This window comes from Vipera berus (assembly GCF_964194415.1).
Source record: "Vipera berus genome assembly, chromosome: 14".
NCBI lineage: Eukaryota > Metazoa > Chordata > Lepidosauria > Squamata > Viperidae > Vipera > Vipera berus.
The window spans coordinates 14298610-14319673 of NC_138217.1; the positions used below are offsets into that span (position 1 = coordinate 14298610).

General features: G+C 45.8%; 1 protein-coding gene across 1 annotated transcript; it reads right to left on the minus strand.

Annotated features, from left to right (window-relative positions):
- Positions 1–9111: 9111 nt before the first annotated feature.
- PITPNB (phosphatidylinositol transfer protein beta) lies at positions 9112–20822 on the minus strand. Its single transcript, XM_081339260.1, is given in 11 exon segments — positions 9112–10540; positions 12918–13040; positions 13243–13353; positions 14169–14246; positions 17801–17884; positions 18470–18544; positions 19724–19730; positions 19732–19821; positions 20250–20395; positions 20580–20610; positions 20788–20822. Coding segments are annotated over 11 exon segments (816 nt in total). The 5' UTR covers positions 20808–20822; the 3' UTR covers positions 9112–10489.
- Positions 20823–21064: the final 242 nt, after the last annotated feature.

A 21064-nucleotide genomic window follows, 5' to 3' on the forward strand; every position in this document is an offset into this window, starting at 1 on the left:
ATAGATAGATAGATAGATAGATAGATAGATAGATAGATAGATAGATAGATAGATAGATAGATAGATAGATAGATAGATAGAGCGAGCAAGACCTGGTGGGAGGTCTTAATACCTGGTGGGAGGTATTAATCAAGATCACAGACTGTCATCACTGAGAGAAAAGTTGCTCAGAAAGTGATGCTCAAAAAGCCGGACCGCATTTGATTTGAAAGCTCTGCCTGCTGGATGGAGAACATGAGGACAATAAGAAGGATCTGTTCTCCTTTTGGCAAAGTCTGGCAACCTTAGGCAAGCCATGGTCTTTGGGCCAGTATTGCTCCCAGATCCTAAAGCCAAGGTCCTAAGGTCCTCTGGCTGGAGGTCTCTCCGCCTGCCTGCTTTTGCTGCAAAGTATTGCCTCTTTCCACACAGCACACAGAGCCTTTGTTCCCCCAAACCTAGCCAGCTCATTTCCTACAGTATGCAAAGCGACAAGCTATGCTTTATGGCTGGATTGTCTGGTTTCACGCATCCTACTGAGCCAAGGGCTATCCAGATACATGGCTGAGCAACCAGGGGATCCCCAGCGCTGAGTTTCATGCAACAATTTTAAACACCATAGAGAATATAGGGAAGAATAATTGTGAAAGGCATCAATTAAAAGTAAGAGGAAGTTCAGAAGTATCAGCCTTCATAGCACAGAGCAGTGGGCAGGGATTTTAGCAGTGCCTGGAACTTGTATGTGGGCTTTCCTCTTGCCCTTTTCCTCTTGTGTGTCTCTGCCTGATTTTATGGTTCTGATTTTGCATTGATTCATTACTTGGTTATTGATGAAAACTAATGGCTTACTTCCCCTTTCACTTCAAGTGGCCCTTGTAGTTGTTGCTTGCTGAGGTGTTCCAAGAATCTGCATCTCCCTCCCTCTTTGGAAGAGACTTGGGTACTTCCCACTTTGCATGGTGTTATCCAGAGCAAATGTTGTGAGTGACGCTTTGTCCCCGGAAAACACCAGCAACGTAGAATAGCTGGTTACGGAAGACATGTTGGGAAAGCTCTGAGTCCAATCACTACCCAGGGAAAGGGGCTTCCTGGGACTTCCATGTGGGTAGGGACCAGTCTTCTGAAGAAAAGGGTCAATGGACAAGGGCACAGAGAAGTGATCCACAGCTGATTTCTAAAGCTGAGAAGACCCTGAGGACATGTCCTCTCACTGCTGGTTGGGACCCCTGTGACATCTAGGAGAAACCTAGAACTGGCTTAACCCTCCAGGTTCACACCAGGGGCAATTATGAGCTGCCTGTATGGAAAGCAGGTTCTTGAAAGAACCTGAGGCTTCCTGAAACATTTGCTCACTGACATCCCAGATAAGTTCAGCTGATTGCAGGGAGGAAGGAATTTAGCAAGAAGCACACAAAGGAGAGAAAAGCCAGACAAGAAAGAAGGAATACATGAAAATGTTGCCCGTGTCCAGTTCAGCCTATAAATCCAGCTGGATAGCATAGCTGTTCTTCAAAAGGAAAGAGGAGGAAGCAGCCTTTAAGGCAATAATGGTCCTTTCAGCTTAGCATCGTGCTGTGTGGTATCGTTGTCTGTTTGCCCTGGGTTTATAAAATGCAAACTACAAAAACTACAAAATCCAAAAAACAAAAAAGACAACTTTCACAAAATGATTGCCTCCTTCTCATAATAATGTATTCTTGAAGTCCCGAATATGCCGCACTCTTTTTACTGGTGCAGTGGGGCACAGCGGAACAGCCCTTGAAAAGCTGTGGCTGATGTTGGGTCACTGTCCCCATTGAGGGTAACGACGGAAGGACTCCTTCAAGGTGGAGGTCTCATTGGTGCAAAGTTGGCTTTGCACAACCCAAAGGGCAAGCGTAACAAGAAGGGCCTCAACCCAATCAAGACAAGTTCTAGGGTCAGTTCCGGATAAAAAGATCATGTCATGATCTCATTCAGTGAGTTTTGACTGGACTGGCTTCTGTTCTGCTTCTACTGGGTGTACATTCCAATCCTATGTTGACTGACAGTTGTGCATTTCACAGTTATTGCACAAAGGCAGATGAAGAATCCAAGCCATCAGATTGCCTGAAATGGCTTTGTGTCCCCTGTTCCAGGAGGAGGTGCCAATGTAGGTAGTCCTTTACTTACATCATTTTTTTTTCTCAGGAGGCTTTGAAAATTGATATAAGGGAAAGTGCTGGGCTAGATGGAGGGTGGGGAGGTCAGAGTCAGGTATTTAAAAGTTGCCAAGGTGCTCTGTGTTACATGCTTTGAAGTAGGCTTTTAAGCAGAAATAGGGATGGGGATTCCCCAGATGCTGCTAAACTACAAATCCCAATGGTCCCAGAAAGCATAGCCAACAGGGATGCTGGGAAATGTATTTCAGCAAATATGGACTCCTTTTTGCTGGCTGTAAACAAGATTTTGCCCCCTGCAGGCATCACTGGAGCGAGAGTAGCAACAAGTGGGAAAGGATTGGATGACTGTGGACTCTACAGTAAACATGAACTAAAGAGCCCAACTGTTATCTGGCCTGCCATGGAGCCTTTGGTGTCTTCTTTTGGGTCCCTTCTCTGCGGAGATAGATGGTCCTCGGCCTCATTTGTTGAATTTTCAAATGACTGCCCCCTCCAACCCCCCAAACTCACAAATTCAAAGGCTATCGGTATTTAGGCTCATCAGCATAAACCATGGAAGACCTCTTGTTCTTGACTTTTTCTCTAAAGCGTTCATAAAAGCTCTGCCAAAGCAAGTGGGAGGCCACCAGGAAGGAGTGCTGGCGGCCCTGGTTCCAGAAGAAGCCCTGAGCATGAATGTGCCTTTTTCAGCCACTTGGGAATCCCGACCTTCTGCCACAGATGCAGCCCCAGATGCTTATTTGAACCCACAGGAAAAGCAAAACAGACTTTCCAAACACGCCTGCCTTTTTAGCCCCAGAAAAGTGGCAGAAAGGAAGCAGTTATAATTCTCCATGTGCAGTACATATCCTCAGCGCCTCTGCAAACATGCGAGAAGGAAATTATGCACAATCGAGTGGCTTCCCATTTTATAAACATACAATCTGCATTTTCACTCCCTCAGCAGCTGCGTTTGATTGAGAAAGGGCCTGGAAGAGACCAGAGGATCCACCAGCCGAGTTGGGGAGTTCTCGCGTCCTTCACCGCCATCTGCTGGCCGCAGGAGGGAGAAGCCTGCTTCTTCGCTTCAAACGGCCTGGGCCGAGAAGGGGGCTTCAGAGAGACCCTGGAACTGGGAACAAGATATTCAGCATTCATCTTAGGGGATGCAGAAGGCCAGGATGGTGCCGAGAATCTGTATTCAGTTTGTTGTTGTTGTTAGTTGCGAAGTCGTATCCGACCCATCACGACCCCATGGACAATGTTCCTCCAGGCCTTCCTGTCCTCTACCATCTTCTGGAGTCCATTTAGGCTCACGCCTACTGCTTCGGTGACTCCATCCAGCCACCTCATTCTCTGTCGTCCCCTTCTTCTATTGCCCTCAATCTTTCCCACCATGAGGCTCTTCTCCAGTGAGTTCTTCCTTCTCATTAGGTGGCCAAAGTATTTATTTTTTTATTTTAATTCCATTTATATCCCGCCCTTCTCCAAAGACTCAGGGCGGCTTACAAGCTTAGCAGTAGCCTTCATTCTATATATATGCCTGCTTATTAGGGCTTTCATACACCCCCCAAGCGGCATTATTACAAAGTCAGCTTAATTGCCCCCAACAATCTGGGTCCTCAACTTCAGGATCTGGCCTTCTAAAGAACAGTCAGGGTTGATCTCCTCTAGGACTGACCGGTTTGATCACCTTGCAGTCCAAGGGACTCGCAGGAGTCTTCTCCAGCACCATAGTTCAAAGGCCTCAATTCTTTGGCGCTCAGCCTTTCTTATGGTCCAACTTTCACAACCATACATTGCAACTGGGAAGACCATAGCCTTGACTATACGCACTTTTGTTGGCAGGGTGATGGATGTCTCTGCTTTTTAATGCGCTGTCTAGATTTGCCATGGCTTTCCTCCCCAGAAGCAAGCATCTTTTAATTTCTTGGCTGCAGTACCTGTCTGCGGTGATCTTGGAGGCCAGGAAAATAAAATCTGTCACTACCTCCATTTCTTCCCCATCTATTTGCCAGGAATTGAGAGCGCCGGATGCCATGATCTTGATTTTCTTAATGTTTAGTTTCAACCCAACTTTTGCACTCTCCTTCTTCACTTGCAACAAGAGGCTCTTTAGTTCCTCTTCACTTTCTACCATTAGAGTGTTATCATCTGCATATCTTAGGTTGTTGATATTTCTCCCGGCAATCTTAATTCCAACTTTTGATTCATCTAACCCTGCCTTTCTCATGATGTGCTCTGCATATAAGTTAAATAGGCAGGGTGACAGTATACAGCCTTGCCGGACTCCTTTCCCAATTTTGAACCAATCAGTGGTTCCGTGTCCAGTTCTCACTGTTGCTTCTTGACCCGCATATAGGTTTCTCAAGAGACAAATAAGATGGTCTGGTACTCCCATCTCTTTAAGAACTTGCCACAGTTTGTTGTGATCCACACAATCAAAGGCTTCATAGTCAATGAAGCAGAAGTAGATGTTTTTCTGGAACTCCCTAGCTTTCTCCATGATCCAGCATATGTTGGCAATTTGATCTCTAGTTCCTTGCCTCTTTGAAATACTGCCTGTACTTCTGGTAGTTCTGAATCCACATACTGCTGGAGTCTAGCTTGTAGGATTTTAAGCATAACTTTACTAGCAGGTAAAATGAGTGCAGTGGTGCGATAGTTTGAACTTTCTTTGGCACTGCCTTTCTTTGGAATTGGAATGTAAACTGATCTTTTCCAATCCTGTGGCCACTGTTGAGTTTTCCAAATTTGCTGGCAAATTGAGTGTAGCACTTTTACTGCATCGTTTTTCAAGATTTTGAATAGCTCAGCTGGGACACTGTCACCTCCACTAGCTTTGTTGTTGCTCAGCTTTCCTAAGGCCCACTTCACTTCACTTCACATTCTAGGATGTCTGGCTCAAGGTCAGGGACCACCTCATCATGGTTATCAGGGATGTTAAGCTCATTCTTGTATAGTTCTTCTGTGTAATTTTGCCACCTCTTCTTAATCTCTTCTGCCTCTGTTAGGTCCCTGCCATTTTGGTCTTTTATCATGCCCATTTTTGCATGAAAAATTCCCTTCATCTCTCCAATTTTCTTGAAGAGATTTCTAGTCCTCCCTATTCTATTGTTTTCTTCTATTTCTTTGCACTGTTCATTTAAGAAGGCATTCTTATCTCTTCTAGCTATTCTCTGGAATTCTGCATTCAATTGGGTGTATCTTTCTTTTTCTCCCTTGCCTTTCGCTTCCCTCCTGTCCTCAGCTATTTGCAAAGCTTCCTCAAACAGCCATTTTGCTTTCTTGTATTTCTTTTTCTTTGGGATGGTTTTAGTTGCTACTTCTTGTACAATATTGCGAACCTCCGTCCTTAGTTCTTCAGGCACTCTATCAGATTTAATTCCTTAAATCTATTTGTCACCTCTACTGTATATTCGTCAGGGATATGATTTAGTTCATATCTGAGTGGCCTAGTGCTTTTCCTTACTTTCTTCAGTTTAAGCCTAAATTTTGCAACGAGAAGCTCATGGTCTGAGCCACAGTCAGCTCCTGGTCTTGTTTTTACTGACTGTATAGAGCTTCTCCATCTTTGGCTGCAGAGCACATAGTCAATATGATTTCTGTGTTGACCGTCTGGTGCTGTCCATGTGTAGACCCGTCTCTTGGGTTGTTGGAAAAGTGTGTTTGCTTTGACCATCGTATTCTCTTGACAAAATTCTATCAGCCTGTGCCCTGCTTCATTTTGTACTCCAAGGCCAAACTTGCCTGTTATTCCAGTTATCTTTTGGCTTCCTACTTTAGCATTCCAATCCCCCATGATGATAAGGACATCGTTTTTTGGTGTTAGTTCTATAAGGTGCTGTAGGGCTTCATAGAACCGGTCAATTTCATCCTCTTCAGTACCGGTGGTTGGGGCATAGACTTGGACTACTATGATATTGAATGGTTTGCCTTGGATCCAAACTGAGATCAGCATTGGACTTTCCTTTCACCACCAGATACATCCACAGCTGAGCGTCCTTTCGGCTTTGACCCAGTCGCTTCATTCTTTCTGGCGCTACAAGTACTAGCTCTCTGCTCCTCCCCATATTGGATTCCTTCCAACCTGAGGGGCTCATCTTCCAGCATCATATCTTTTTTTGTTTTAGTATTGTCCATGGGGTTTTCATGGCAAAGATACTGGAGTGGGTTGCCATTTCCTTCTCCAGTGGATCACGTTTTGTCAGAACTCTCTGCTATGATCTGTCTGTCTTGGGTGGCCCTGCACAGCATAGCTCATAGCTTCATTGAATCATGCAAACACCTTCACCACAAGGCAGTAATCCATGAAGGGGTGTATTCAGTTAGAATACATTGATTCCAACCTTCAGCCAATGTTGGTGTTATTATTCAATCAGTAGATCCATTAAATAGGGCAATTTTACTATGTTCTTGACTTTCATCTTTCTTGAAAAGGCTGCAGGACTAATCCCCAGATTAAAACTGAGTACATCCCTTGGTTTGTGTGTGCAAAAGTTGGGTTGAAACTAAACATTAAGAAAACTAAGATCATGGCATCCGGCACTCTCAATTCCTGGCAAATAGATGGGGAAGAAATGGAGGTAGTGACAGATTTTATTTTCCTGGCCTCCAAGATCACTGCAGCCAAGAAATTAAAAGATGCTTGCTTCTGGGGAGGAAAGCCATGGCAAATCTAGACAGTGCATTAAAAAGCAGAGACATCCATCACCCTGCCAACAAAAGTGCGTATAGTCAAGGCTATGGTCTTCCCAGTTGCAATGTATGGCTGTGAAAGTTGGACCATAAGAAAGGCTGAGCGCCAAAGAATTGAGGCCTTTGAACTATGGTGCTGGAGAAGACTCCTGCGAGTCCCTTGGACTGCAAGGCGATCAAACCGGTCAGTCCTAGAGGAGATCAACGCTGACTGCTCTTTAGAAGGCCAGATCCTGAAGTTGAACCTCAAATACGTTGGCCACCTAATGAGAAGGAAGAACTCACTGGAGAAGAGCCTCATGCTGGGAAAGATTGAGGGCAATAGAAGAAGGGGACAACAGAGAATGAGGTGGCTGGATGGAGTCACTGAAGCAGTAGGCGTGAGCCTAAATGGACTCCAGAAGATGGTAGAGGACAGGAAGGCCTGGAGGAACATTGTCCATAGGGTCGCGATGGGTCGGACACAACTTCGCAACTAACAACATCCCTTGGTTTAAGCAATAGACAGCTGAATGATCGTCAAAAGCACCTGTACAATTTCATGTAGCCACCTAATAATTGCCATTACCTAACCTGCTGGACTGGGAGATGTACAGCATTTAACATTTCAGAAAGAAAAGGGAAAGAGCAGGGACATTTCAGGGTGGTGATATTTGTCCTGGGTAAACTGCGGAAGAGTGACTTTTGAATTTAAAGGCCTACATTCGAGAGCCTCTCAAGCTTGGGAAGCCTACTGGTCCATAGGTGTTTATGGGAGGGTCACGCCTTCCTTCACAACTGGACTGTGCTGATCACTTGCACTTGCAGGCTGGCTTCAACCTGTGCAGCCCTGTGGGCCTGCCACTGCAGAGTCGGTGCTGCATCTGCCATCACAACCAAGCAGTGAGAAACATTGGTGCAGCTGTTCAAAACAGGAACCAGTTGTAGTACATTTGGCAAATGTGTCAGCAAGGACCTTTGTTTTTTTCTTCCCCCAACAAGAAAGCAGCAAGTGGATATTTTTGCAAAAAAAAAAAAAAAAAGCAAAGCAAAGCAAAGCAAATGCTACTCTCCTGCTGCATCCAGTTTCAAAACAATGTACGTCCGTGGTTTTAATTGTGCCCTTTCTCTACCCTTTTTAGGCTGATTTCAAACATTTAACACCCTGAGCGATAGAGACGAAGAGGAGACCCATATAGCTTAAGACTTGTAGTCCTTTGAGCAGCGACACGTGTGGGACGTCTGTGTGTGCCGAGTTTGAAGGATGACTGAAGAAACCATTCCAACCAGCAAGAAGAGCGGCAGCTGTGGCCCCTTCACTTGCTGAGCCCTTCAACTTTTGCCATTAGCTGATGTATCTGTTCATTCGTGCTTTTGATTAAATCTGTACAGCTTTGCCTTCTGTTCTTTTTCATAATTAGCGTCCTGGGTTACAGAATTTTAAGATTGCCTGTGGTTTTAAACAGATGGTATTTTAGAGATTTTTTACTACACATGCTTTTTTCAATTTAAATCACTTTTAAAGCTTTAATGAGTTGCATGCCTTCATCAGAGAAAACGGGAAAAATTAAATAAATAATAAATTGCATGGAAGCAGCTGCAAAAATGAGGCAGATGGCTGGTTATCCTTTGCTAAAGCAGCAGCACAGTAGCAAAGGATCTATTCTGAAGCCCTGGGAACAAGGTAACTTATAAATTTTAGGGAATGAACAAATACAGTTTCACAATCTATACTTTGCCAAATGTTGCAATTTGGAGGAGAGGGCTTCTTTTCATCAGAGAGGACAACATCCTTGCATTGTGGGGATGCAGAAGCCTTGGGATGCAGCTGTGCCTGCCCTGGTTTCCAAGGACAGTTCCCTCCAGGCACAAATTCGGTCAGAAAGTTGCCTTTCCGTCTTCCAGGCTCAAACAAGCAGATGAGAGAAAGCTTTACGCTGCAACAGAAATCTGAACATCAAGGCCAAGAATGAGACAACTTTTAAAAACAAACTTTCAAAAGTATTGGGTGAATGGCAGAATAAAACTACCATATAAGACTTTAGAAGAGGGAGGGGAAAAAAATCTTCCAGGGCTTGCAATGTTCCCTTCGCTATTGGGGGGCGGGGGGCTGAACCTCGGAATCCATGAACTGCTTCCTTGTGGAAATGCAGCTGGGTTGCAGCTCCTGGCTGAAAACCCCTCTGCCCCCCCCCCAGGAGTTATGATGTAGCTGCTGAGTCATCTAGGAAAAAGCCCATTTTTCTCTCTCTTCTTGTTCCTGACCTACAGCTTTGCCTCAGCGTGCAATACCCCACTTCCCACTTGAACTGAATCCAAATGCAAGAGTTGTGGATATTTTATAAGCAAATTTATTTCAATTGTTTTGATGCAGCTAAGCTAGAAACTGCGGAAGTACCGGTAATCATTTTACATTCACTACAAAATTTCCTCTCAACTTTCACATCTAATCCTGACCCAAACTAGGCACAGACCCGAGTCTTGCAGGGCCTGGCACTGCTCTCCTTGGTACTGACGGGAGCAGATTCCTGCACTAAACACAGCAAGCCCTTGAATTAGCAGCAGCCCCAATTATCAACCTCTTAAAAATATTATGTATTTACAAAGCCAATTCTCCAGTGGGGGAACGTGCAAGCCTTCCTGTGTGGCCAGAGTTAGAGGCTGAACCGCCAACCTCAGACACACACCAGCCTCATTTCCAGAAAATGAACGGATGGGCAGTCCTTGCATCGGCCCTTGGAGCCCCGTCAATTTGCGGGTGTGAACTCCTGTAGGGCAAGCCAAATTGAGAGCCCTCTCACTTAATTAGGCCTGGAATAAGTTGTTACTGGTATCCTCTCTTCTTTTCCAAGTCAGGGTATCAGTTTCCAAAGGGTACTGGAAAAATAATGTTAGTTTTTCCTATAGTTGATGCAAAACAGAGCTTATGCAGAGTTTCTTGGATGAAATAGCGGAAGACCGAGGAGTGTTCTGAAAACAGCACTAAGGCTGTCCTGGAACGTTATTCCTCCAGACTGGTTTGAGTCCACGAACAGTTCTAAAAAACAAAGATCCATAATCCCCTTTGCGTTCCCTTTTACTGGCAATTTTTTTTATTTTGCCAATTTTAATGAAGAAACCCTCGACTCTTTATATACAAAACTCCAATAAAATAGATCTCTTTGCAGCAAATGGGTGAAAATGTTTTTTTGTAAAAAAACAAACCCTCAGTAGCAAGAAATTGATCCTTACTACTAGAAATGATCTGATTTCAAGAAAGTGATAATTCAGAAATAAATATCTATAAATACATTCAGAATGTCTATACCAAATTGTGAATGAACCACACAAATTGGAAAATTAATTGCCGATGCACATCTAACTCTAAACAGAGACAAACTAAGTCCTAGCAAGGAGAATCTCTCATCTATATTATAAAAGATAAGATAAAGTAAATTGGTCCGGCATCTTTAGTTTGAAATGTTCCAACTGATATAATTCATTCTCTTCTTCCATTGACACTAGGTGGGTTTAATTAGCTTTGGATATACAGCACAAAGGCGGGCCTCTTGGGGAGATCTCAGTGCCTAGGAGCAGCAGCTCAGGACAAGTATGCACCCAGTGTGTACGTGTACATGTTTCTGTGTGCATGCATGCACAAATGTGTAAAGAACTGTGCACCCACTCACACCCCAAGGGTGGATGGCGACACCACACGCACGTGACGTTTTCCTTCACTCATCGTTCGCAGCACGTGTTCCTCTCACTTCTCCTTGATTGCGCAACTGGGGGAAAGGAGAAAGATCAGTCACTCACAGTTGCGGCTCTCAAATAAAACAGGATTAAGTGAAAGGATTAGATATTATTCTGTCTATTTCTCCTGGCATAGCCTTTGTCTGAAGCAACGCAACCATCACCAGCAATGACCTACGGAAAGGAATATTGTGATAGTGACCCGGGTAGCAATTTGAGCAGAGAGGAGTAAATGGAGACTGCAAACAACCACACTGAAAATGGCAGAACCTGGAGGGATTTATTTTTTTTGGGGGGGGGAGGAGGAGGAAGAGGAAAGGGCAAAATATGGGGCTTGGCAGGTGCTTACATATTTAGGAAGAGGCTGTCCTTGAACTTCTGCCGGGGCCAGCCTGAGAAAAGCAATCTAGACTACAACGATGTGCTCTGACACACATGACAAAGAACGAAAAAATGAAACCCGCAAGAACTAATCAACCTTTTTCCCCAGTTAAACCACAGGTTGCCAAAGGACGCTCCGTTGTGTGAGTCAGGGAGACCCGCTGGCTGCTCGGGAGCCTTTTATTCTGAATCCAAACCTCAAGCTGTTAGATGTTGGAGAGGGTCCTCGGCAACACTGAGATCTCTGCTTTAAGGAGGGGGATGCTACCCCACAATGCAAGACAGCATGAGACAGCATGGACATTGCCAAAACCCTGCATTTCGTTACCAGAAGAGGCCTGAGTCACTTACACAGTGGGATTATTTGCCTCTGACCCTACCGAGGGTTTCCTCTAGGCGCTGGCAGCCAATGTTCCTCGGACACAACCCTTCTTACGCATCTAGGTGCAAAATAAAACTGTCAGCTGCCAGGCAGTTCATCAGCAGGAGTTAGTAGGAAGGGGTTGGGATGACCGTGGGTCTGAAGCCCCGGTCGGTCCTCTAGCTTGTGAAACAGGCTACGTGATCGGCTTCTGCTGGACTATCCTGGAAGGGAGGGAAGGAGAAGGGAGGCTCCACAGGTAACGGGAAAGGCAGCCCCGTTCTGGGCGTTCAGTGCTGTGGGACAGTCTTCCGAGGCAGAGAAAAGCTCTGTGGATGGGCTGCTCAGTCCCATCTCTGGCTCTTATCAGGGATGCATCCGCCATCTGATGCAAGGGGGGGGAGGGAGGGAGAGGACAAGTATTTGTGTGGGGCTGGCAAAGGAGGAGGCCAGGAAGGATTTATGCTCCCTGCAAGTTTCTCCTCCCTTGATTATTAGCATGAGGGGTTTTAATTTTTTATTAGGCTTTAGTTTTAAATTTCGGGGACTTTACTTAATTAATTGTTTTAATCTGATTTTAATTTTTGTATGTTTGTTTTAATCTTCCCTGTACACCGCCCTGAGTCCTCCGGGAATAGGGCGGTATATAAATTTAATAAAATAAATAAATAAATAAATGTCCTTAGTCAGGAATTATTATTTCGTGGCCTTAGCCGTGAAAGCCAGCAGGGTGACTTTGGGCTGTTCCCGCTCTCTCAGCCCAAACCAGCTCACAGGGTTGTTGTGGGAAAAAGAGGAAGATGGGCTGGATACGTTCACTGCCTTGGGTTATTTCTAAAAATAATAAAGGCAGGCTACAAATAAGCACAAAAAACCTGAGTCCTTACAGGACCTACTCAGGCCAGTGAAACCCCTGGAGCTGCTCTTACAAAGAGAGGCAGCTGCACTGCACCTGGCAAGAAGGGTAGCAGCAGACAACTCCAAGTCCCTCTCTATGGGCAGCTGACCTGGCCTGATCCATAGTCCGAGAGGCTGATGACCCTCTAGATGAAAAGCACTTTTGGCTTGACACCCTGACCTGAGGAACGGCTTAAGGGGTCTTAGGAAGGGAGGGGGCCTCAGACTAAGCCCCTTGTTCTCTTTGGGAGACTGGCTGTTTTTATCCTCCCTTTCAGGAGAAACTTTGGAGTTAGTATTCAGAAACATTCAAAACAAATGCATGCACATATCACCAGGAAACAGCACCACATCCTAGAGAAAAGACAGCACACATTTTCGTATTCATACATACAAAGCAAATTTATCTCAAAAACTACTCTGGCAGACATACTGGTCAATCTTTGGTTTGCTTAAGGACCCTTGAGGAAAGTCACTTTCTTAGGAGAAGCAAGAGCTAAGAAATGTCCTGCAGAACATCAAAGTCTCTCACTCTAAGCATCCCCCCAAAAAATGGGGGGGAGGAAGGTGAGGGCAAAGCAGTGAACTTGGGGAAGTGGTCTTTTTTCTGTCATTCTCAAGGGATTTCCTGAAGGATGGCGCCCCACTTTTGCCTCCTGGATTCCGGGCCACTGTGGTGTGCCAATGGACCTCTGCTCCCTCCCAACAAGCTTCCAGCCACATCTGGGAAGTGCCCCCCCCCCCTGCTGCACAGGCTTGAATATCCTTACCGCCTCCAGCTCTCTTTGGGTTTCATCCTCCATTCGCCGGATGTCTTCCATCGTCAGATCAATCCACCGATCAATCCAGCAGAAAAGCTGCCGATGGAAGTTGGTAAATATCCTCTTTTCTTGCTTTAAAAAAAATAAAAATCATCTGTTGGCCCCAGTCCTGTACAGAGGCTCAGCTGCCTCTTAAAGAAGGAAGGAAGGAAGGGGGGAACCATGCCGAGCTAGGGGGTGGCCTGGCCCAAGACAGCAGCCTCTCAGCCCCACTTGGAAGCCAGGTGGATGAGCCCCTTTTCCCAGAAAGGGACAGACCTTCCCAGCTGTGTACCTTCTGAATGAAATTCTCAATTTTATTCTGCAATCCCCACCACTTAAACTTGATGGTCACCAGCTTGTAAGCACACATCTTGGGACAATCTTCAGCAGCTGCCAACTCCTTCTGTTTGGAGAAGTCAATAAAAAGTCCACTCTCAGCTGCCTCTTTTCAAGGGGCCTGAAAGTCACAGCCAAAGGGGAAGCCAGAAGCCATTCTTGCTTCTCGCTGTTGAAAGGTGACCGGTCTAAATGCTCAGAAGAAAGAGTGGGAAACCAGCCCAGGACCAGGGGAGCGACTGTGGTGGGCAATTGGGTCACGCACCCCTCCTCGAACTGAGGATGCTGTGATGGGGGGGGGGGAGAGGAGGCCCTTCTTCTTTGTCCTTGAAGCCTCCCAGTGCTTCCCGATCCTTTTCAGTTCATTCTGCTCAGAGAGGAACAAACGAATCCTCTTAAAACAAGCTTTGCCAGCAGTCAAGAACTGCCCAGGAAAAGGGGGAAGATACATTCATTGACCAATAAGCGGCACCAAGAAAGGTCAGTCATCTGATTAAACCAGTCAATGGGGGACCGAAGAGGAAGTGGTTCCTCACACATACCTTCCCAGTCAGTTCAGGAAACTGGAAACAGAAAACGGCTGCTAGCTTGGATGGAAATCGTAATGGCCACAGGTTATTTCTTGAACCCCAGGCCACGTGCATCTGAATCCCCCTTGTTGGGGTCTCAGCAACCCCTAACCAAGGAACAGCTTAGCCCACAGCTCCATTTAACTTCCCAGCGATTCCGCTATCCTGAAGGGCACCTACCGGGCAAGGGGAAAGTGCCCAAGCTCAGGCTGGCCACAGCATAAGCCCGCCATGACATTTCTCCACTTTTATTGACGTGGCCCTGGCAGCCTCTCAAAGCACCTTCCGAGTTGCCTTTCTTGGCTTGTATTACCTTCCAGTCAGTCCCCAAAGGGCCTCTTTTGGTCTTGACCGACTGGAACAACGCGGGGTCTTCATCAGCTTTGTAGTCCTGCAGATTCAAAGAAGAAAAGAGAACTGGAGAAGACTGGAAAACAGAATCTGCCTGCACTGCGTATATGAAGCCCCAAGAAAAATCGGGAAGAGGGAAAGGCCACATTCTCCTTACTGCCTGCCCCCGGCTCCTTTCTGCAGCCCTCTTGGTGTGTGATTTCATGCACATTTAGCTCAAAAGTTAAATCCCACTGGGTCAAAAAGGTTTGTTCCCTGGAAGGGCTTATAATGGTTCTATATTTGCAACTTAGTCTAAAGCAACTGACAGAAAGAGGATGCAAGTTACTGAAACGCTGCTGGGAGACCACAGGACCTCTGGGCTATGACCCACCCAACATTTGTGGATGTGAAGGAAAGCCAGACGCAACTCACACTGCTTTCAATCTGAAGCAGAGAAAAAACTACAAAGCTGATTTCAATTTTGTTTGCTTTCACTCTGCTTATTTTCTTTCAAATTACTTCTCAAGCTGCATCTCTTTCTGAAGTTAATTATGTGTCTCGTCTGCTCACAGTTTAACAATTCTTCCTTTCCTGGGGAATGACTTTTGTAAACAAATCACGCAAAACTGCTTAGACAAAATCTCTGGAGCTGATTAGGAGAGGCCAGGCCTAAACTTCTACCTTAATATAGTGGCAGCTGTCAGCTCAAGCATTTGTATACATTTGGGAAAACTCAGGGCTGGCATCTGGGTTTCATTAGGGATTCCAAGAGCAGGCAGAGTTTGGAGCCAGGCTGTTTATTGATCAGTGTTTAGAACTGTGAAAAGAGCGGCTGGGCTGTTTGGCCAGAGTTCCCTCAGGCTGAAGGCTTGCGTTGCACGAGGGCCTGCAGTTCAGGTGCGGGCAGTCCTTCCCTGCACTCACAAGGTTACCGCCTGCTTCTCAGCCCAGCTTCTGCTGCCTAGGCACACATCTGAGAGCAGCTGAATCTTGTCCTGCCCCAGAAAGAAAGCCTTGAGGGGCTACAGAGGCCTTTTCAAAGAGCACTGGAACTCGAATCACAGAGATACAATCTGCGAAAGGCAAGCAACTCAGGACTGACTGAGACAGGGAAAAGAGGCCAGGAGAGGGAACTGCCACTCCGCTTATGCCTTGCCTCCCTGTAGAGAAACCATCCTTCCTTTTCAGCTCAAAATTGCATTACTGTGAAAAGATAAGGCAGCTACAGACAGCAAAATTAACCTTAAAAAGGCTCGTCAAAGTAAAAAACAGCTTTCTAGCATTCAAACGGGAGACATGTAGTTAGAATTTAGCTAGAGAGAAAAGAAGCAATTTCTTGACATAGGGCTGTGACTGTGTTGTCCTCTTATCTCAACATGACAACTATAGGAATTTAATGCCTACTGAGCTGGAAAAGAGATGTCCAGGTAAGTGCACAAGCAAATTAATGACAAAGCGAAAACTTTAGAGTAAGGCAGAAATTATACAGAGTCGGAAAGAGAACTAGATGCTACCCATTCAGTCTTGTCTGACTCTTGGCAATTCTGCAGGCCAGGTCTCTCCACAACTAGACTGTGTTGTCTCTGTGTCATATAATATACATGGGTATATGCATAATTCTGTATTTATTTATTTTTGTAATATTTATGTAGTGTATATTGGGGGTGGTGACCCTGAGAGCTGTATGCAACGAAACTTCATTTTAATGTTTGCTGATTAGTGTACATTCAAAGTGACAATAAAATAATTATTCTATTATATCTTCTGATCTCGCACTGATTCTTTGAGGTTTTTCTATGCTCCAGCTGGTGTCAGTTCTGATGGTGAACTAGATTATCTGACTCAATTGGAAATGAGGAAGAAGGAATTTTATTTGAGACTTACAGCAATCCCAGCTTCTGTTGGAAATACTTGAAAAACTAAAATGTATAAAGGCACCTCAAATTTTTGTTGGAAATGTGAATAAATCGTATTTGTTTGAATTAATTGTATTTGTGGACATGTAAAAAAAACAGAAAATTTTGGATTCAAATACATATACCTATCAAGAGGATTGTAAAGCTTAACTTACAATTTGTGCCCTTCCTGGCCGATTAAAGCTGTGCAGGAGAGGAGCAGGATGGGGTCTGTGTGGTAGTTAACTCCACCTTAAAAGAGGCAGTGGTCCTACCAGCTCTTACCTCTGGCAGGAACAGGGTGGAGGATGTCCGTCCATCCATCTATCCATCCTGGCTCTTCTTGACCTTTCAGCAGCATTCAATACTATTCATTATGGCAACCTTCCGGTCCAATTCTGGGAGTTAGGAGGGAGTGGCAGCTTCTCCTTCCTCCAGGTTTGTTCAGCAGGTATTGATAAATGGGGAGAGATCCAGGCCATGGCCCCCTACTTTGTGGGGTGCCTCAGAGCTTGGTTCTCTCTCCTCTCCTATTTCCCATCTATGAGGCCACTGGGTGAGGGAAACTGTCAGTTTGGGGTGAGATATCATCAACATGCAGATGACACCCAGCTCTCTCTCTCTCTCCACTCCTGCCCTGGAAGAGCATTCGGAAACTTCAAAGCTTTGGGACTAACAAAGTATTAAAGGTCCCATTAGTTGGTTTTACTATTAGTTGATTAATCATCACAGCTACGGTTTATACTTATTTTGGGAATACTTTTGCTTTTATGTCTTTTAAACTTTTCATAATTTTAGAATTGTAAGTCGCCCACAATTAGATGGGTGGTTATTGAAGACAGATGATAGACAGACATAGGCAGACTGACAGATACCAGAGGTTTTTCCTTTGGGATTGATGGATGGTTGTAAAAATGTAATGGAATTTTGTATTTACACATAACTGCAACGAGATTATCGTATGTACAAAGAAGATTCAGCACTACGCATGATGGAGGTAGGTGGAGAAGATACAAATTGTTGAGATGGCTAAATTGTCTTCTTTGATCAGAGAAGATACCTATTTAATTGCTGACTGCAAACACTTTATAAACTTTTTGCGTGAAACAGAAAAAAATGAACACAATTTACATTTTTGATGATTAGACAGAATTATAGGGGGAAAAATATTGTAACCATAGAGAAAGAGGTAATGTGCGTTTAGAACTGCTCTAAAGAGGATTGGAAGATGCTTCTTTGTATCTTTTTTCTTCTTTTTTTTCTTATCTTGCATTTTTGGCTTTCTCTTTGTTTTCTTATAATAGTTTGTATTAGCTTTTATCTTTTAAAAAAAATCAACAAAATTTATATATTTATATTTATATAAAACAAAGACATCTCAGGGAGTTGATGCGCTAAGCGAGGAATTTCTAAGCTTTGGTTACTGTTAGGAAACTGTTTTCACCTCCAGCTACCAGTAGGCATCTCGTTTAGTTGGAAGCCGAAATCCCCATTACAGCTTCAGCCTGGCAGGCAGGAAAAGGAGAAGTGGCTGTTGATCCCAGAGCAGCCTACCTGGGCTACAGCGATACCGATGGCTAAGCAGCTTGATAGGCTTTTTTGAACCCACTATTGAAGAGGCTCTTAACTTCCCTTTTGAAGCAGCGTTTATATGCGGGAAGAAGAACAAACCCAACCCGTAGCATCAAGCTGCAGGAGAGATGTGAATTCAACTTACACCAGGCTCCACTTGGTTCCTGTCTGCTATGTCGATATGAACAACTTCCACATTTTTCCATGTATTGGGATCCAAGTCATGGACCTGCAGGAAGAGAAAGCACCACTGATCCCAGGGCCAACCCCCTCCTCCCCTTTGCACGGGGCAAATACCTGCTTGCAAGGCATGCCTAGCAGCAGGGAGGCCTTTCCACAAACTTTGGCAAGGCAGCCAGGAAAGTTAAACCCAGGCTCTGCCAATCTACAAGGAAAGCCAAAGGGGATGTTTCAAAGAGCAATATACAGGCTGCATTCCTAAAGTGAGCTACAATAATGAACACAAATCTTAAAATAACAACACCCATCTTCTACAATCAAGCTTAGGTATTCTGAATTTGGACATTAATTGTGCTTTTATGTGCTAGTTGTTTTACCCATATCCATTGCTACCCTTTAATTTTCTTAAACTGCTCAAATCACTCTGATTAGAAAGTACACCAATGTTTTAAAACACCCACCAGAGAAAGGAGGCAGAAGAAAAACTCAGTCCCAGCACTGAAGCAATGTCCATCTCCAGGCCACCAAGCAGGAAGCTGCCGAGCCTCCTGAGTGGCAATGGGAGCCACGCAAATCTAAGCAGGGAGCCTTCCATTTCCCAGACCCAGAAACAAACTGTTTACGGCTAGCTTACATTGTCCGATGTGCCCAAGTCAGGTTTATGCCAAGTCTCAATTTTGATAAAAAAATCCTCTTTCATGTATTCATTCTATGGAAACAAAAACATATGGAAATGCATCTCAAGACAAAGGTAGACAGAGTGGGGGAACTGGACAAAAAAATGGTGATGTTCATTGCACAGAGAGTCCCCCCCCCCAAGCAGTTTCTTGAAAATTTCAGTGGAAGCAGGATAGGATAGGACTAGTGCGAGGGACATGTTGAATAGCGGTGGCCACAGATGTGCTAAAAGGCTCTCGCAATGTGCATAGAACATGCACGCTGAAATACAGCACCAGAATATGCAAATTCCAGCACAACCTTCTCTGCTGGAAATGACCCTCATTGCCAGCATCTAAGTGCAACATGCAAGTAGGGGGTGTGATTTGCAGAAGATGAGAATGAAGACTGGTTCAACTTCCTTCCCCAAAGGTCCTGTGTTGCAAAGCTCAATGGTCGCTCTGAGGTGGTGTCCCTTTGCAGGCCAGCCCCACCCAGCTCCCCACCAGCCTGCAGACTTTTTCACTCCTTAACACTGAAACCCAAAGGCCTGTAAATTGTTGCTAAGCCACAATGACAAGCATAAGAAGAGAAAATACTCACCGTAACGACTGTTCCCCAGGAGGTTATGGAAGGAGAAAGAGATGAAGACAAAGAGAAATGACTGTACTGTAACAGGACAGCTACATAACTTCATTATTTATTTTTTATTTATTTATTTTAATTCCATTTATATCCCGCCCTTCTCCGAAGACTCAGGGCGGCTTACAAGCTATATTATCCAAATTAAATGCCAAGTGGAACAGAGTGGCCACAGAGCCCCAATTGAAAGTGAACAAAGAAATAGCTAGCAAAATCATAACAATGTTTATCATCATCTAATCTCAGCACAACAAACATACACCAATCTCTCCTAACCACTAGGCTTCAGACTACAATGTCCATCATCAACAGCTAACAGCTAGGCTGTTTAGGTTCACGATGGCAAGTTCAAAAATCATCTCTTACAGGCAAATGGCAATCAGTTGCCTGCTCTCACACCTACCTAGAATTTAGTTCGGATGAGACAATATAAGCCTTAATGTTCTGTTTAATCAGCATTTCCCTCCAGCGAGCAGCAACTAAATTTGCAATTGCAGATGGTTTTAGATAATAGAGTCCTCTCTGGCTTTACCTGAGCATTTAACTCAGCCCTCTTGAGAGCATCCTTCTGGCAATAAGGGAAGAGCACACTCACCTGTTCTACAGTAAGGATATGCATTCCAGGCTTTTTCGTGAAATACTAGGGAGCCTTCCGGAGCAAACATTCGCACAAAGCCAGGCACTTTGCTATGAGGAAGCAGAGCCATAGGTTTATTTTTGCCAAAAAAAAAGATCAACAGTTTTTACTCCCATCTTAGCATCTTAGCAATCTCTTCATAAACACATTCCTCTCACAGCTTTGCGTCAGCTCAGCACAAAGGGGCTACGTATGTATTTTCACAATCATTACTTGCTTGTATACGCTGCCTTCTCAGCCTGTCCCAGGCTCCCTAACCCTGACACTCCCCAGAAATACAACCGTGGCTCTTCCAGTATTAGGTCGCTCCCCACCCCCCACCCCAGTTTCCTATAAAGAGAGCCCCGATTTTGCAGGGCTGCGATGTTAATGGGTGGCGCCGAGAGGCCCAGTGGCAGTGGAGGCGCAGGGAACATCTCCAGGGACAACAGCTGAAAACCGAGGAGACTTCAGGAGGGGCCCCGAGCCGCCCCACTACCTCTTCAGGTGGTAGATCTTGTGCGTGTACTGGCCCTTTTCCCCGTCCTTCTCGTAAGGCTCGTTGGTCAAGACCTGGATGCCTTCTCCGCCTCCCGTCTCATTCTTGCTGGCTTCGGCCACGGAGTACAGCTGCCCGACCTGGTACTGACAGGAGACCGCAGCAGGATTGGGACCCCCCTCTCCGGCTGAAAAGCAGAGCCCAAGCCGGAGCTTCCTCCTCCCCAGCGGGACGCCAGGCTCATCCCTCCCGACCCCCCGACAATTCTGCCTCGATTTCCTCCCAGGAGCGGAAGCGGCCCGTGGCGGGGGGGGGGGAGACGACACCTACCTCCTGCACCGAGCACGGCAAGGCCACGCGGCTGCAAAGGGGAAGAGAGCGGGCTCGTCAGCTGAGGGAGGGGCGCCGCTAGCCGGACGGAGGAGGCCCCGACGAGCTACGCAGGGCCCGCCGGGACCCCCGCGCGAGGAGGCAGCGCCAGACGGCTGCCCGCCCACCCCCGGGGTAGACCTCCCCCCCCCCTTTCCAGGCCACTCACAATTCCTTGATGAGCACCATCTTCCCGCAGGCAGCAGCCCAACGCGCAGGCGCCGTCGCGGCCGCCTACCCATAGGCCACAGCGAGAGGCACTTCCGGGAGCCTCGCCTCGCCCCATCTCGGCCAGAGCCAATCACGGCGCAGCAGGCGAAGGGGCCGCCCGTGCGCTACCGGTCATTGGTTGACAACCTAACCGATCCGGCTCCTCAAGCAATGATGCGAAATAAGGGGAGGTCTTGGGCCGCCAGACTACAACTCCCTCCCCCGGACGTGGGTGA